The 19556-nt window shown below is 38.3% G+C and overlaps 1 protein-coding gene across 2 annotated transcripts in view; it reads left to right on the top strand.

The window, feature by feature from the left end:
* LOC145989766 (protein arginine N-methyltransferase 9-like) overlaps nt 1-9362 on the top strand; it is an 82519-nt gene extending 73157 nt beyond the window's left edge. The window contains exons 7-8 of one of the 2 annotated variants that reach the window (XM_083125078.1): nt 3899-4052; nt 8901-9362. In XM_083125078.1, coding sequence (XP_082981204.1) covers nt 3899-4052; nt 8901-9284 — 538 coding nt within the window. In that variant the 3' untranslated portion in view covers nt 9285-9362. The remainder of the gene's footprint in view (nt 1-3898; nt 4053-8900) is intronic. The other variant, XM_083125077.1, reaches the window with a different exon arrangement.
* The last annotated feature ends 10194 nt before the right edge of the window (nt 9363-19556 follow it).

Genomic DNA, 19556 nt, shown 5'->3' with positions numbered 1-19556 from the left:
GTTGCATGACAGCAATATAATAATTATTTTATTGGGAAGCACCTGGAATTAAAAATATGGTACCGCACTGCCGTAAAACTACTGCTTTTATTTATTTAAAAATTTGGTTGGGCTATGCCAATAGTTTCATACTCATATTGATTCAGTGACTGTGTGACTGTAATTGCCCTATTACAGAAGCAACAGGATTGGCCCTCATGAACAAAGAGTAAAATCCAGAACAAACTAAACTAAAAGTCACCATTGATCACCCACGGACATATCATGTATTAGGATGATGGGTAAATTAATTAATATGTGATTTCTAAAATCCAGGTCAAAAAAATCTGATATCCAATTAAAAAATTTTCAAGACTTGTCAACATCATATTCATAACCCAGACAACCATTATTGGTAGAGAAGGCTGTCATAGACTTAACTTCAGCAGCATGAACAATAAGACGAAATAAATATATAAGTAAATAAAATAATCATAATGTGATTTTCCTTTATGTTGCAATGAAATACAAAGGGAAGAAATTGCTTACCATGTAACTAACCTGTAACAATGTTGGCTTGAAATCTCTTCATTCCTGAAAATGGGCCTAGATAGATTTGAAAATTTGGTCTTTTTGGCAGTGGTGTAGTTGTAAAGTGAATAGTACCGCGATGCTTTACAAACTGCATGAAAATCACATAATACTAGTCGTAAATGTATTAAATTACACAATATAGTGTTATAGTTGTTGACATGTTTTTTTTTATTATTATTACTATTATCATAAACACTCCAGACAAAAAATTAGTCACCTTCTCAAAAACTAACCTAATACCGGGTAACTCCGCCTCTGGCCCGGATAACCACCTGGATTTGGTGAGGAAGTGACTCCACGAAGTGTTGCAGGTATGCCACATCGAGGTGAATCCATTTGCTCAGCAGGAGATCCCGTAATTCCAGCAAAGTACAGGATTCTGATATCTGCAGTTTACCCACTGCCCCAAATAGTCCCACACATTTTCAATGCGGTCAAATCAGGGGACTTTGCGGGCCAGACCAGGTGTGACAGGGTACCGGAATGTTCCTCAAACCATGCACACACACTTTGAGCCCAGTGCACATGGCAGATGTCATCTTGGAAGATGGGAGTGTCCACAGCATAATCAGCAAGATGATGTTGGATAAATGGCAACACCTGGTCACCGAGAATGTCCAGATACATATGCTGGTTTATGTTCACAGACACCTGAATGAGTGGGCTCAAGTCGTGGTATGAGAAACATCCCCACACCATCACAGACCCACCTCCTGCTTGAACCACACCCTCCACACACTGCGGATGAAATGCTTCACTCTTTGCCTGGCATCATTGAAAAAATACAGAATCGGGACTTGTCGGACCACATTACTACATGTTTCCAGTCCCCTACAGTCCAGTATTTGTGTTCTCGAGCCCATTGAAGACATGCCACTGCGAGCAGTATTCCTTCAGGAATTGGTGGGGATGGAGCTGAATTCACGGTGAGCTGCAATTTCTGTCAGCTTTGAAACCGATTTCCACTGACAAGGCGTGAAACTCATCTCTGGTCCCTCTGGTTTAGGATCGGTTTGCGACCACAGTTCTGATGCCACGTTTCGTGCCCATTCCTTGTATAGTTTGACCACAAGGAAAAAAAAAAAACTTCCTTGAAAATCGTTCGCGCATCTTCCCTGCCGTTGTTGGTGTTCAGGGCAGTGTTGCCAGGTCAGACTTGAAAAAGTCAGGAGATTGTTCCTTGAGAAACCAGAAGATCTGCTACAAAATCCAATGATCTAATAGTAGCGGATAAACAACGTTTTTTGGGAGGTGGCATAGGCGTGCGCACTTGGGGGCAAGGGAACGTGTGCAAATTTTTTCCAATGAGGAGGAAACAACGTTTTTTTTTTTTTATTGTCAGGCGGGTAAACTAGGCATATTAACCTTTCAGAAAACACCACTTGAGTTTGAAATTACCACGTTCCTATTATAATAATGGATGTAAATTACCGTGACTGAAATCGACTCATAGCTCTGAAATAATAGGTACTTTTATGTCAACATTCATTTTTCAGAAGGGAAGGAAACAAGATAGGTTGTGAATAACCTAGAGTCGCCAAGCAAAGGGTCACAATAAAAGCCCCCTGCTGCAGTGGCGCAAGTTGTTTACGGTGTAAATGTCACAGATACTTTTGTAACATTGGTGGTAAACCCAGCACCCCGTGTTTGGCGAAAAGAAACCGAACATCTCCATTTCAGGAGTGGACATGTTTCAAACAAAAGATAATAAACCGTCTGAGGGACCCAACCAATGTCTTTCATCTCTTCCGCATCTCCCGGTGGTAAAATCTAAGAGGGTGCACGGAAAACACCCTCAAGTTTGCCCTTTCTCAGCACCGACACAAGGGGTCTGCCATGCCTCTATTTTCGGACAGTAAATCGTAGAAAGTTGTGTTCATAAATGAAGCTAACGTGCCGACCTTCGTTGTCGGAGATTTTCCACAATCTTTCAAGTCGAATGCTAACAATAACAAATTAATTTGCCTTCTGCTGGTGTTCGGTGTACAGGTAAAAGTTAAGGGTTGGCACGGGTCCTGCACCATAATATTAAAAGAGTTACGTATGTGAAATATATTGGTGAATTATACAGCATGTCTTCCTCAATAATTGAAGATAACAACGCTTATGCTAGGGTTCACCCATCTGCTATAAATAAACACCCACACACCCACATACATACACACACATATATATATAAAAATAATTTACCCACGCTACGAAGTCAGAGGTTCTACCTAGCAAGGCATGAACTTTTCACTGTGTTTGTGTCACTTCATCCATTTCATCACTTCTTCATTCATCCTTGTTGTCGTACTCACCCGTAGAGGCACAAAAGTGACGTAAAATAACTAAAATAGAAATAGAGTTTGGGGTGGGATAAAATAGAGCCATCTAAAAATACGTAGTAATGTAGTAAAAGTAATAAAATAATGTCCTAGCACAATTGAGTAGCGTTTGACATAATTTCACAGTTCAAACAGCACTTTTCACGGCTGAGTGGAGTTCCACTCCACCTTTCCCTCCATGTTCAAGTAAGATGAGCAGGAAACGTGTTTTTGAGCTGTCCGCTGGAGGTTCCATAGCAATAGTTTATTAAGGAATTCTCCCGAGAAATCAATAGGCCTGGCAATGCTGACGTGAGCCAGCTGAATGTTCCTTACCCCCTGCCCTTTCCCGCACCCGCCGGCGCAATGTGCTTCTGTGCAGGTTTTTTTGCTTGTGGTTCCACTATAGACATGTTCGACAGCATGTGTTGATACACCAACGAATCTGGCAACTTCATTCACTGTGTGCCCATGGGCATGCCCAAACACAATCACTCCCTTTTGCCAGTCAGTCACATCTTGACCCGCTGCTTACTTACAACTGGCTGACACACTCATGTCACTGCCAGGGTCAGTGAGGGATCATACAGCCACATGGTATCCATGCAACGCCATCTATATCGACATAAAGAGACCACTGTGTGTTTGTGAAGGGGTGACTAATTGTTTGTCTGGAGAGCTTATATAACTAGATACAGCGCAAAAAATAACTGTACTCTTTAGTTCTTTCTTTTAATGCGATGTGTCTTTTCCTGACACAGCATTTCTTTATTATTTTATGCTATGTGTTAAAACAAAAATTGATGTCTGATCATTACATTTCATTGCACTCTTGAGAAAGGGATCTGTGAACTGTGTCAAAATGTTGGGGGAATAAAGAAATTTTGTCACTCAAGGACAATTTTCATGGGCTTTATTGGTGCCTCAGCTTAGATTTATTATTTTTATTAATCTTTTCCTTCCCTGTAATTATTTGAATGTGGAAACTTATAACACTATTACTGTTTAATTTAAATTAGGAGACTGTTGAAGGATGGTGGAGTGATCTTACCAAAGAAGTTATCTGTCGTAACTCAAGTTGTGGAATCAGACTGGCTCACAAAGGCATCCCATGTGTTAGACGACTCCCACACCTGTGGATATCGTGTTGCAGAATTTATTAATGCTTATCAGGTATGGTAAAACTCTCAAGCATAGCTTAAGATGTGTTAAATAAGAAGTATGTCATGCAGCGGAGTCCCCATTTCACATGGCATTCCTAAGAAGAACATAAAATCCTGGAAAATATAGTAAAATATATTGTTGACTTAAAAAGCATAACCCCCGTGATGGTCATAATAACCCATGGTGCAACAGCCCATTGAGGGCCTGGGCCTACCTAGCGACTGCCAACCTCACTCCCACCTGATTCTACTCACTCACTCACTCACGGTGGGAGATCATTCAACCGGTTACAGGTGATGTGTGGTCAGCATGACAAACCTCCAGTCGTCGTCATAGTTTTCATGACTGGGTTACGCAACTCATTCATAGCTCCTCAATTTCTTGTGTTGTGTGCCCACCGGTCCCATACACATGCCGAAAAGTTGTTACGCTTCCCACAGGAGACTTGAACCTGCATGATGCCTTAGACCACATGGCCATGCTGCAGGACCCCTAACGGTCATACTCTCCTAATAAATCCTGGGCCACTTACTCTTTGGACATTTAAGTTTGGATCTATGCAGTCATTAGTCTTGCCAGAGACAAATTTGCAAATTTTATTTTTGAACTTTTAATATAAAATATTTATTGACCCATAATTATAATTGGTAACTCCATGTCAATTCAATACCACCCTCCTAAAAAAAAAAAAAAAGTCATTAGTGTGCCACTGAATTTGTAAAGGGGCGACCTTCATATTTGCTTTAGCTGAAGAAGACTTACAGACAAGAGATTGTGGTTGAGAGAGAGAGTTTCAGAAGAGTCTAGTGTTTAACATTACTTATGATATAATGTAAATCTTTTTTCCATATTCTCATGCAAGCTGGGTTAACACTAGAACGACAGGAGCGGTCATTTTAACTGTTTTCAATTTTTTGTTTTTTTCATGTTCTCAAACTTTTTGCGCAAAAATTCTCAATGTACTTGACTTTTCATAATTTTATATCTCCTTTCGATGGATGTAAGCAATTTTAAAAAAATTCCAAGATATGGGCTGTATGAGTACATTACCCTAGAATGACGAGGAATGGTCATTTTGACCATCATAGGAAAATCATTATAGGCTTGTGTTCTTGTTATTTTCATTGTTCGAAAGCTAACTTCTCTTTCTTTACATGTTAGTACACGCGCAACGATTGTTACTTCATTGTTGGTCACGTTTTCCTTTTACTAGTAATACAGGTGTTTCGATTTGAGCTAGCAAATTGCTTTGTTCTTCGATCTTACATTCATCAGTGAGTACTTGACTTGAGAAGATGTCGTGTAAGCGTGGGTTGTCTTCGCAGCAAATTGAAAGCATTCTCGGAGCTATCTGAGGAAGAAGGGGGTACTCAAGTCAAGATTCTGGAGAATCAGGTCCAGAAATACTACCCTGTCCTCTATCATCATCTTAGAATGAGGATGCAGTGGTGTGTGACCGAGAAGATGACATGCCCATTGAAACAGTTGCAACAACGTCTTCCCACAGCAGAGAAGAGGCAGGAGGAGATACTCGGGTTAGTGAAAAGGAGGTTTGGTTGGGAAGAGATAGACAGTTCTGTTTGGGAGATAGTCAAGGGTCATATTCCGGTGACAGGCAGGAAATGTACTGAGAGAACATGGTGGACCTACAAGCTATGCCAAACGACGTATTTGTGCAGGGGAAGTTTCAAGTGCTTTTCGTCTTCTGTTTGATGAATCCATGTTACGCCTAATCCGAAAATGCACAGAAATAGAAGTAAGACATCAGCTTGGAACACAGGAATGTCGCCTAACATTGGAGGAAGTGGAAGCTGCAATCTCTTTGATGTATGTAAGAGGTGTTTATTGTGCAAAAGGAATATCAGTCGAAGATCTGTGGTCTCAAAGTTGGGGAGTCAGCTTCTTCCGAGACACAATGCCAAGGGATCGCTACAAGGAGATACTGAGATACTTGCGTTTCGATGAAAAGTCATCTCGAAAGAAAAGAAACTTGACCGACAAATTTGCGCTCGTGTCAGGAGTTTGGAGAAAATTTATCAACAATTGTTTGAGTTGTTACAGACCAAGTGAAAACGTAACAATTGACGTAACAATTGACAAACAGCTTTTACCCAGCAAAACGCAATGCCGCTTTACTCATTTTATGGGCAGTAAACCCGATAAATATGGATTAAAGTTTTGGGTTGCAATTGATACTAAAACAAATTATGTTTGTAACTCCTTCCCCTACCTTGGAAAAGAAGAGAATCGACCAGAAGGGCAGTCCCTTGGGGAATATGTTGTTTTGCGGCTTATGGAACCCTTCCTGAATCAAGGTCACAATGTTACAACGGGCAGTTTTTTTTACAACACTCAAATTGGCCAAGAAACTAAAAGAAAAGAAGACTACCATTGTGGGCACGATGAACAAATCACGCAGAGAAGTTCCTGATGAAGCAAGGAAGTCAAAAGAAGAGCTTTATTCCAGTGTTATTCTACGTCACGAGGACATCACGATGACTGTGTACCAAGGAAAGCTTGCTAAAAATGTGATTGTTCTCAGTTCCTTGCACAGTCAGGTCTCCATTGAAGCTGATGGAAAAAAGAAACCTGAAACAAATAAATACGATAATAAGACAAAATTTGATGTAGATACTGTATAATGCATGTATAATGCGCACCCTGGTTTTTGATGGGTAAAAGTGACAAAAAAGTATATCTCATATATAATGCGCAGAACAATCCAGTTTCGAGAAATGGCTTTCTTAGTTGTAGGTTGTAAAGCTGTTGCTATACTGATCAAGAGTGAATGACGTCATACCTATTCAATTGCTCATTGAAATATATACTTTTTCTTTCCGTGACTAATGTAACATTTATACAAGGGACATTCAGTACCTTCCAAATAGCAGTTAGCAAATCAAGATTTCTTCCATTAAGGAATTTACACACTCCATGTATGTCATATTATTTGGCCAGTAATACATTTTAATATTTATTATCTTTTTCTTTGTTTTCTTTCATCCAAAGTACCATAAAAATTAGAATGTTTCTTCAGGTTTTGATGAACTTATTTCAACCGCATTTCACATTAGTGTCGTTATCTTGTATGGAATACTGTTTCCATATTCAGAAACTGCAGGATTCAAGCTTTACAACGATATATAATTTGATAGGGTTCCGTAAACATGAAAAATCAATGCAAGTGTCCCAAAATCATGGAATGACCCTGTACGGTTTCATGTTGGCTGTCTGAATTATTCTGTGCATAATATGCACCACTCTTTTTGGGGGCAAAAAATTTGGAAAAAAGTGTGCATTATACATGAGTAAATACGGTATTTTTGACCAGATGTCAAGGATATACACAACAAAGGCAGCCTCCAGACGTTGGCCTGTTCACGTTTTCTACAATTTGTTGGATATTGTAGCTATCAACAGTTATATTTTGTACTGCAAAGTGACAGGGGAAAAGGTGAAAAGATAAGAATTCATCAGGAAATTGGCTGAAGAGCTGCGACAGAACTTCCTGCGGCAAACCTCAAAGACAGAGAGGAATGAAGGCAAGGTGGATATCAAGAAAAGAAGGTAGTGCCAAATTGGAAGATGCAACCAAAACAAGATAAATATGGAGTGTGTGCGATGTAAGAAAGCTGTCTGCGGATCTTGCATCGGCCAGAAGGACGTCTATTGCTACCTGTGTGTGTAGAGAGTGAAGAGACTAAAAGGTAATGTAATATTATAGTACAACAAAATACATGTATTTCAACATTTTTCACTGTTTATTTCAAAATTACATTAAAATCTTAAGGCGGTCAAAATGACCGCCCTTTGCTGTTCTAGGGTGGTTAATTTTCTCGTCGTTCTAGTGTTAACAACAATGCCAGAACAGAATTTTATTCCTGGTCCGTCACTGGGTCAAAGTGATTCACCAATTTTGCGTCATTGGTATGAGATGCTTCTTTCATTTCATAAAGTTCATATCTAAGTGACAGAAATTGAGGTGAAAAATGCAGGCTCAGCCAGGACTTGAACCTGTACCTCTGGTATACCATTCCCTTGGTCAACCAACTGAAATGCTGGCAAACCCCGATTTCTCCTGATTATTTGCTTCTGCTGTGTAATCATGTAGAATTGTTTGTCAGGGTGACTGCAACAAGATCTATTGGCTTTGAAACACTGATGTCGTTGACAGTGCCAAGTACAGTGTGTTTCAAAAAAAGTCACGGAACCCAAACTTTAAAAATTTATATTGTGAAAACCGTAAGAGATAATAAATGGATATTAAACTGTAAGAGATCATTCAAATGTAGGGCCAATGTTTAAGCACATGTTGCGTGCGTCTGTTTACAAAATTTCGACCTGCTAGTGTTGCCAGCTACGGAGATATGTCCAAAAATGGCACTATATCACTTAACCCATAAAATTGCCAGTCATAAATCCATCAAATGTTGCACGTGATCAATATTGGTCGCAAGTGAAAGATTGACTTGGCCAGTCATCAGACGTCTAATTATGGCCATTTGATAATTTCTTATATCTTTTTCTCTCTCAAAGTGCATTTCTGGAAAAAATTTAACGCTGCCTTCCGCCAGTTATTAATTCATCTAATTTTCTGTATGGAGTAAAGTGATAATGTTAAGCATTGAAAAATATCTCAATGGATGGGGCTTTATAATGTAGAAACCCGGTGTAAATATCTCTTACTGTTTTCATTATATAAATTTTCAAAATTTGGGTTGCATAACTTTTGAAACACTGTAGCTCTCACATATGCCAGAGGTACAGGGTTGAATCCTGATTGAACCAACTTAAATTTCTTGATACCTCTTGTGTGTACCTAAAAACAAGACAATACATTTTTGTTCACTTTTCCAGGTTAATTATCATCTTGAATTGGCATTGCAGGAATTAAAATACAAGGAACTTAGCAAACCCATTAAAGTGTTGGAAATCGACTTGAAAGTTCTTGACGACAAGTCATCTTTTTGTTTGGACAAATGTGCAGAGGTTGGTGTCATTAACAAGGGAAGCGCCAATGCACTGCCATATTGGTTTGAAGTGGAATTATGGCATGGAATTACATCATCTACATTACACAGCATGTCCCATATATACCAGGCTGCTATTTTGGTGAACCCTGGCGTATGTGTTGATGAATCCACAAGGCTCACAGTTGCAGCTCGGTATCAACAAGGACTTGTTAATATTAAGATTAATCAATGTGTCAATCCTTGTTCTAACACAGAGGTTAAAGTGTAATCAGCAAAGTGTCTTGATACAGTATGATAACTTCTATTATAATTGTAAGTTTTTACTTTTCATATATTTGAAGACTTATTTTTGGAAAAGAAAAAGATCAGTATTATTTTCTTTTTCTTTTATTTTGCCCTATGATGAATATTGTTCATAGTAGTTTCAATTCATGTTTGGGGAATAAGTTTCAAGTTTTACTAAAAAACCTTCCTATGCAAAACTTTGTGTGCAATTGTGCAAAACCAGGGTGCATCAGCAAAATATTGACAAGACAAAGAGTGTGTTGTAGTAAATGCTTATTCTTCAAACCTTGCAATCACTGCCTCGGTTCACTGCCTGAAATGCGAGCATGCCTTCTTTAACTGCTCTTGGTCCAAATCTATGAACGTTGCCTTAATAGCAGCCACGTTGGCGTGCCTGGACTTGTTAGTAACCCTTTCAATAATGCTCCACATGTAATAGTCCGGATGGTTTATACCTGGACCATTTGGAGAGCAGAATATTCTTGGACTAAAACATGTCCACATTGTCGGAGAGCCAGCTGTGCACTAAATGGTGTGTGTGAGCTGGTGCACCATCCTGCTGGAAGATGTACGGTATCCAAAATGTCATGGTTTTGATCTGATGCATGTCCTCACTCAGTATGATCAGTTTGTAACTTTCATACCAAGTTCACACATGGACAAACAGTTAGTGTCTCAACCCATGAAGGAAAAATATGAATGTAGTTTTAAGATTTGGGAATACACACATATATTTTACTTCATAGGATCTGAACCCAAAACATTAACAGTCAGGGAGGTGGGATCGGGGGGGGGGGGGGTTGACTTGTTCCCCACTCATCATCAAGAGTGGCAATAAAGTATTTTTGCTCAACCGTCTCAATATGTCATCCCTTCTTCGCACTCTCCGTTTTTAGTGCTGCAAACTTTAAAGTGTCCATGTTGTTTATATTCCAACCTATAGTAATGAGAAATAGAAAATTCAGATATAGAAAAAAATCTTGTCAAAAGACAACATATCAAGCACTTGTGACGTGGTAAGGGAGGAGCGGATTAACTTTTTTTTTAGTTCTCCTGTTAGTTTTGAACGTCGTGTCTAAACGTGGCTGACTTAGTTTTAGAAGTATCGTAATTTATTCTTATGTTCACGGCTCATTTCATTTTACTTCGAGAGGGTGATTTTGTTTTATGATGGACCCAATTTCAGACATTTATTCTGTGAAATATAATAAGCAAATGTTATTGTGAGACATGTGCTAAGAAAGGTAAACTGTCAAAGTTTTTTTTCAAACAAATCACAAGTGTTCTATGTGAACACCTCGCGTAACACGGCACACATCAAGCCGATAGTCTATCTCCTGCCAAACCTTGTGTAGCATGTTGTGGCCAATATCAGCAATGCCTGCTGTGATGCGATCACGCAGGTCATCCAATGTTGTTGGAAGTGGTGGTACGTAAACATGATCCTTGACAATACCCCACATGAAGAAATCACATGGGGACAAGTCGGGGGAACGAGGTGGCCAATGAAGGAGAGGTCGATCCTCCAGAGATGCAAGGCCTATCCAACGTTGTTCCAATGCCGCATTGAGATGGTCCCGAATGCTGCCATGGTAATGTGCAGGGGCACCATCCAATTGGAGAATGAAATCTGCGCTATCCTCTGCAAGCTGTGGAAGGAGACATAGTTGCAGCATATCAAGGAAAACAAGTCCTGTCACAGTACGTTCATGAAACAAAAAGGGCCCATAAATCTTTTCATGGGAAATGGCACAAAAGGCATTCACTTTGGGAGAATCGCGTTCGCGTTCCAATAATTCATGGGGGTTAGCAGTTCCCTAAATCCTTACATTGTGTCTATTCACTTTCCCTGAAAGGTGAAAAGTTGCTTCATCACTGCAAATTAACCTCTCAGAGAACCCATCCGTTTCCATTAATGCGAGGAAATCAGCACAGAAGGATGCGCGCAAAGCATAATCAGTGTCTTTTAAGGCTTGAACTAGTTGCAAGCGGTAGGGTTTCATTTGTAAATGTTTCCGCAGTTTTCTGTGGAAGTTGAAGTTCTCTCGCTGCCCGGTAGGTGGACTTCTGTGAACTCTGCACGAAACATGTGCGCACTCGTTCCACTGTCTCTTCCCCAGTCGACGGACGGCCAGTCGATTTTCGTTTACAGATGCAGCCCGAATCTCTGAAATGTTCATACCACTTACGAATGGCCTTCACCGTAGGTGGTTCTCTCCGATATTTGGTACGGAAATGCCGTTGCACACTAATCACAGACTTGTTCACATGATAATCAAGCACACAGAAAGAGCTCTGTTCTCCAGTCAGTGCCATTTCCCTGCTCGCTGCTGACTCCTAGCGGTAGAAAGTGGAAACACTGCGAGGAAACTAAACCTTGAAACTTAACTTTCGAAGCGCATGTCTCACAATAACATATGTTTATTAGATTTCACAGAATAAATTTCTGTAATCGGGTCCATCATTTTGACTTACCCTGTATAAGTATTTTGTGTGGATAAATTGGAGATGACCTATGAAAGTGAAATGTAACTGGAAATAATGCATACTACAGAGGAGGTTCTACCAGAGATAGTTGAAAATACACAGAGTTTGATTGCGATTAATTTCATAGTTTTAGATTGTTATAATGGCACATTCACGACGACGACGGATTTTTGAGTGCATATATATATTCATCAGTTTACGCGTATAGTATTAAAATCTTTATATGCTCAGCATTTCGATTTGTGGAGAAACACCACAGTGTTAAACCTGTAACTATTCGTTACGAAAATCTACCCCATAGATCCAACTTCGTTGAGCCCGTGTGTATAATGTTGACTTCGAATCAAATTTTTGTCAATTAATTTTTTATAACACTACCATGCACAATATTTACCTATGTTTTTCGGTTTTCTTTAATAGAATAGTTGTCTTCACACACTTTGTGATAAAAAGAATTGATTGAGTTTATTTTTACTTCACTTTTCTTCCATTTTGGCTAATCACAGATATGAGAATGAATGATGACATGATGAAATGACATTCACAAATAACACCTATGCCCAGGCTGGGATTCGAACCCGGGACCCCAGGCTTCGTAACATGCTGCGATAACCAGTAAGCCACGGAGGTCGGCATGATGAAATGAAGTAAGATGTCTTAGGCGGATGAAATTTCTTCCTCTACAGCCTACCTCTTGCTACGAAAATGTATGATCAACATGAACACTTTCTTGACACAAGACTCTGCGCAAGGAGAGATTTATTTATCCTCCTCTCATCTCCTCGTTTAGCTAAAATAAATGACATTAAAAAATCAACAGAGCATCAAATAGTGGGTTAATTTATTTATCATGGTTTGTCAGAAATGAATACCCAATAAATAGCTATATAAAAATAAATGACAATATAATATGTATTATTAATTATATATATGTATATATATATAAAAGAGATTGTAAAAATCAGTTGGTAAATTGGAAAGCCTGCCTCCCCACTCTTGAATAAGTTCCGACGTCCCTGTTAAACAGTCATGGCAAGTATAAACATTTTATAGCTCATACTTATTTATGTACAGTCATGATGATATTATAACTTGAGGGAAATAAACAAATAACGTAAGCTGGTGATTATATTTTTGAGTTCCGGCATATAATGTTAGCTGATACACCGGTGTGAGTAGTTCCAGGTTCGAATTCCGTATTTTATATTGACCTAGCATTTGAAGACAAGTGGGAAGTTTCTTGAATAGAAGTAGCAGGTTCCAGACTAGAAAATCAGAAAATAGTTAATGAAGTATGATGATATTTCATTCCTCATATTATTGTCATTCGTTGCTAACCTAAGAGGTTTCTGTCGATCAGTTAACAGTTCTGAGCATTCAGTTATGGAGAGGCTATATTACACTATACATAATTTGCTGTTTCATAATCTACACTGTTACGAACTTCAACACTCCACAGACTTATTAGGAAAGGAGAAATGTGATACAGTAAAGGCACATTGTAACTCTTGGCGATATTTTCAGTTAAATACAAACAAAAGACGTGATAATCAGGACTCAAACACGGGTCTCTGGATTTCTGTGTCTGGCCTCTACCACTTTGCTGTTCCTTCAAGTGAACACGTGCATTTCCACCATCTTCCTTCACCGACATCCATCCACATTTTCCACTATATCCGATTCCTCACTTTCCCGAGTGTATCTGTTTTCTGACACGAACAAATACAGATAAGGGGAAATTCTCTGAAAAAAGAAAGTTTGCACTGTATAAAATGTACAACTTCAGAAAAAAAAAAACCTCAATAAAAGTGAAAATTTAATTTGCGAATAATTGAAATGTAGGTTCAAGAGGCCAAATTCAACATAAATTTTATGTGGAGAACCACCAACCTTATGAAGAAAGAACTATTGGCCTTCAGAGGAGATTAAAATTGGGTAGAACTTCTTGTGAAATTCTACCTTATTTTGATATGCTAGATGGCTACTTTTCCATTTATGAAATTTCGTTGCAAGATGGCCACTATATTAGTAACATTTCCTACAAAGCTTTACCTTTATTCTATTGTATATCGTGGATAAGGATACTTGATTTATGTTTTCCACTCACATTTGTTTTCAGTGCATGTCTCATCACTTATGGACCACTGTGTACTAAATAAATGAATTTGTGCAACCTTTCGGCAATAACTCAAAGCGTCAATTTTGAAATTACTTTCTGTAAGTAAACAGTGAAGGAATCTGCTACGCTCTGGTGTGGAACGCGATGAAAACCCAGGACTAACGAGCCAAAGTTTTTGTTTGGGTTTTCCTATGAGAAGTTACCAGCATAAGATTGGTGTGTTATAAGAATTAAACTGTACTGACTCACTTCTCTCTTAATCTAAAGGCAAGTCATAAACTTTCTGGAAAATTCACAAAAATAGGATAAACCTCCATCCAGCCCACCTCGATACACTGAAATTTAAAAAAAATGTATTTTATGCTGATCACATCACCCCCACTCATGACCGGATCAAGAAAGTGTGGGGCGTTACTCCAACACCCCCTATACGCTTTCATGGTGTGGTGCTATGCACAGGGGAGCACTTTACTTTTTTTTTTTTTTTTTTTTTTATTCCTCGAATTCAAAAGCATTCATAATTGTTAAGCTTACAAGTTGATCACAAATCATTTCCATACTGCACCTTGCAAATTGTCCACCACAGCTTGTATATACTCACTCCAAGCTGGACCCCACATAATGCTTCTTAGATATAAACCAGTGTACTCGAAGCATCAAGTGGAATGTTCAATAATGGTGTAACATTCTAGACATAAAGAATTCAAGTGAATTTTGGTGTGTTTTGCTTTTTCTATTGCCTAGATATTCACAATAATTTAATATGCCTACTTAGCTATGAAATTGTTCAAAATATATAGATAGCAGTGAAAACACGCTACACAAAGATTGACATGAATGGATTTTAAGCAGATTAAATTTTTCAGAATATTGAGTATCATAGCAATTTTGGTAAAAGAGAGGAAATTTCAGAAACAACTTGGCTGATGTCGGCCAAAATTCCATGAGTTTTAAAAGCCACTTTCCAGTAACAAAAAATAAAGAATAATAATAATTTATTATGAAACTAAATATGCTTTCCAAGGTTCATTATGGAAATGTGTGAATCCACTTGAAAGAATCCCATGAGAATCTATTATACTGTTACTATACCTTGGATATACATCACGAATGGATTATACTGTGACTACACCTTGGATACATCACCATAGCAAATGTCCACCAGCTGGATCTCTGTGAAGATGCTTCTTATCTCTGTGGATGTTGGCACAGCATCAAATGGAGTGTTAAATGATTGAGTAACATTTCGAACTTGCATTAATTAAAAGTTACTTTCCAATCAACAAAGTTAAAAGTGTCACATCAATGAACCTCAACATTCCTTCAAAGGTTATCTGATTATGGAAGTGGGAAATGCATGAATTCGCTTGAAAGAATCCAACGAGAAAGGTTTATACTGTGACTATACCTTGGAAACCATTCACCTCAGCAAGCATAGTAATGATACGGCTGGACCACCACAAGATGCTTTTCATATATATGCCTGCCAATGCACTCACAGCATCAAGTGGAACTTTCAATGATGGGTGCATTTTAAATATTGCATTAATTAACAGCTATTTTTAGTGTCCTCATTCTTCTTTCAGAGCTACTTTTAGTGTATACATTCCTTGGATGTATCTGATTATGGAAGTGAGTGAATCCACTTGAAGGAAACCAATGAGAATGGAATACACTGTGACTACACCTTGAAAACCATTCACCGTAGCAAATGTAACTCTGCTACAGGTGTATTTCCACAGGATGCTTTTCTTAGATGCCTGCTGATGCACTCACAGTATCAAGTGGAACATTAAGTGATAGATGCATTTTAAATATTGCATTCTTTAAGAGCTACTTTTAGTGTATACATTCCTCCAATGTATCTGATTATGGAAGTGAGTAAATCCACTTGAAGGAAAACACTGATAATGGAATATACTGTGACTACACCTTGGAAACCATTCACGGTAGCAAATGTAACTCTGCTACAGCTGTATTTCCACATGATGCTTTTCTTAGAAGCCTGCCGATGCACTCACAGCATCAAGTGGAATGTTAAGTGATGGATGCATTTTAAATATTGCAATGTTTAAGAGCTACTTTTAGTGTCCACATTCTTCTTTAAGACCTACTTTTAGTGTATACATTCCTCTGATGTATCTGATTATGGAAGTGAATGAATCCACTTGAAGGAAACCAATGAAATTGGAATATACTGTGACTACACCTTGGAAATCATTCACCGTAGCAAATGTAACTCTGCTACAGCAGTATTTCAACAGGATGCTTTTCTTAGATGCCTGCCGATGCACGCACAGCATCAAGTGGACCGTTAAGTGATGGATGCATTTTAAATATTGCATTAATTAACAGCTATTTTTAGTGTCCACATTCTTCTTTATGAGCTACTTTTAGTGTATACATTCCTCGGATGTATCTGATTATGGAAGTGAGTGAATCCACTTGAAGGAAACCAATGAGAATGGAATATACTGTGACTACACCATGAAAACCATTCACCGAAGCAAAAGTAACTCTGCTACAGCTGTATTTCCACAGGATGCTTTTCTTAGATGCCTGCCGATGCACTCACAGCATCAAGTGGAACGTTAAGTGATAGATGCATTTTAAATATTGCATTGTTTAAGAGCTACCTTTAGTGTCCACATTCTTCTTTAAGAGCTACTTTTAGTGTATACATTCCTCCGATGTATCTGATTATATAAGTGAGTGAATCCACTTGAAGGAAACCAATGAGATTGGAATATACTGTGACTTCACCTTGGAAACCATTAACCGCAGCAAATGTAACCCTGGTACAGCTGTATTTCCACAGGATGCTTTCCTTTTATGCCTGCTGATGCTCTCACAGCATCAAGTGGAACATCAACTGATAGATGCATTTTAAATATACCAGTATTTAAGAGCTACTTTTAGTGTCCACATTCTTCTTTAAGAGCTACTTTTAGTGTATACATTCCTCCGATGTATCTGATTATGGAAGTGAGTGAATCCACTTGAAGGAAACCTCTGAGATTGGAATATACTGTGACTACACCTTGGAAACCATTCACCGTAGCAAATGTAACTCTCCTACAGCTGTATTTCCACAGGATGCTTTTCTGAGATGCCTGACGATTCACATACAGCATCAAGTGGAACGTCAAGTGATAGATGCATTTTAAATATTCCATTATTTAAGAGCTACTTTTAGTGTCCACATTTTTCTTTAAGAGCTACTTTTAGTGTATACATTCCTTCAATGTATCTGATTATGGAAGCGAGTGAATCCATTTGAAGCAAAACACTGAGAATGGAATATACTGTGACTGCAACTTGGAAACCATTCACCGTAGCAAATGTAACTCTGCTACAGCTGAATTTCCACAGGATGCTTTTCTTAGATGCCTGCCAATGCACTCACAGCATGAAGTGGAACGTTAAATGATGGAAGCATTCTAAATATTGCATTATTTAAGAGCTACTTTTAGTGTCCACATTCTTTTTTAAGAGCTACTTTTAGTGTATACAAACCTCTGATGTATCTGATTATGGAAGTGAATGAATCCACTTGAAGGATAGCAATGAGAATGGAATATACTGTGACTACTCCTTGGAAACCATTCACCATAGCAAATGTAACTCTGCTACAGCTGTATTTCCACAGGATGTTTTTCTTAGATGCCTGACTGTGCACTCACAGCATCAAGTGGAACGTTAAGTGATGGATGCATTTTAAATGTTGCATTATTTAAGAGCTACTTTTAGTCCACATTCTTCTTTAAGACTACTTTTAGCGTATGCATTCCTCTGATATATCTGATTATGGAAGTGAGTGAATCCACTTGAAGGAAACCAATGAGATTGGAATATACTGTGACTACACCTTGGAAAGCATTCACCATAGCAAATGTAACTCTGCTACAGCAGTATTTCGACAGGGTGCTTTTCTTAGATGCCTGCCGAATCATGCACAGTATCAAGTGGAATGTTAAATGATGGGTGCATTTTAAATATTGCATTATTTAAGAGATACTTTTAGTGTCCACATTCTTTAATAGCTACTTTTAGTATCTACATTCTTTAAGAGCTTTTTTTTGGTGTATACATTCCTCCAATGGTATCTGATTATGAAAATGAGTGAATCCTATTTCTAGGACACCATTGAGAAATAAATATACTGTGACTCCATCTTGGAAACCATCCACCACAGGTCGTGCAACTCTGTTACAGCTGTATTTCCACAGGATTCTTTTCTTAGATGCCTGACTATGCACTCACACCATCAAGTGGAATGTTAAGTGATGGATGCATTTTAAATATTGCATTCTTTAAGAGCTACTTTTAGTGTATACATTCCTCCAATGTATCTGATTATGGAAGTGAGTAAATCCACTTGAAGGAAAACACTGAGAATAGAATATACTGTGACTACACCTTGGAAACCATTCACGGTAGCAAATGTAACTCTGCTACAGCTGTATTTCCACATGATGCTTTGCTTAGAAGCCTTAAACGTTAAATGATGGAAGCATTTTAAATATTGCATTATTTAAGAGCTACTTTTAGTGTCCACATTCTTCTTTAAGAGCTACTTTTAGTGTATACAAACCTCTGATGTATCTGATTATGGAAGTGAGTGAATGCACTTGAAGGAAAGCAATGATAATGGAATATACTGTGACTACTCCTTGGAAACCATTCACCATAGCAAATGTAACTCTGCTACAGCTGTATTTCCACAGGATGTTTTTCTTAGATGCCTGACTGTGCACTCACAGCATCAAGTGGAACGTTAAGTAATGGATGCATTTTAAATGTTGCATTATTTAAGAGCTACTTTTAGTATCCACATTCTTCTTTAAGAGCTACTTTTAGCATATGCATTCCTCTGATATATCTGATTATGGAAGTGAGTGAATCCACTTGAAGGAAACCAATGAGATGGGAATATACTGTGACTCCACCTTGGAAAGCATTCACCATAGCAAATGTAACTCTGCTACAGCAGTATTTCGACAGGGTGCTTTTCTTAGAAGCCTGCCGAATCATGCACAGTATCAAGTGGAATGTTAAATGATGGGTGCATTTTAAATATTGCATTATTTAAGAGATACTTTTAGTGTCCACATTCTTTAATAGCTACTTTTAGTATCTACATTCTTTAAGAGCTTTTTTTTGGTGTATACATTCCTCCAATGGTATCTGATTATGAAAATGAGTGAATCCTATTTCTAGAAAATCATTGAGAAATAAATATACTGTGACTCCATCTTGGAAACCATCCACCACAGGTCGTGCAACTCTGCTACAGCTGTATTTCCACAGGATTCTTTTCTTAGATGCCTGACTATGCACTCACACCATCGAGTGGAATGTTAAGTGATGGATGCATTTTAAATATTGCATTCTTTAAGAGCTACTTTTAGTGTATACATTCCTCCAATGTATCTGATTATGGAAGTGAGTAAATCCACTTGAAGGAAAACACTGAGAATGGAATATACTGTGACTACACGTTGGAAACCATTCACCGTAGAAAATGTATCTCTGCTACAGCTGTATTTCCACAGGATGCTTTTCATAGATGCCTGCCGATGCACTCACATCATCAAGTGGAACGTTAATGATGGAAGCATTTTAAATATTGCATTATTTAAGAGCTAC

The sequence above is a fragment of the Lepisma saccharinum genome, chromosome 7, assembly GCF_977018435.1.
Source record: "Lepisma saccharinum chromosome 7, izLepSacc3.1, whole genome shotgun sequence".
Lineage (NCBI taxonomy): Eukaryota > Metazoa > Arthropoda > Insecta > Zygentoma > Lepismatidae > Lepisma > Lepisma saccharinum.
This window is presented reverse-complemented; position numbering and strand designations above follow the sequence as displayed.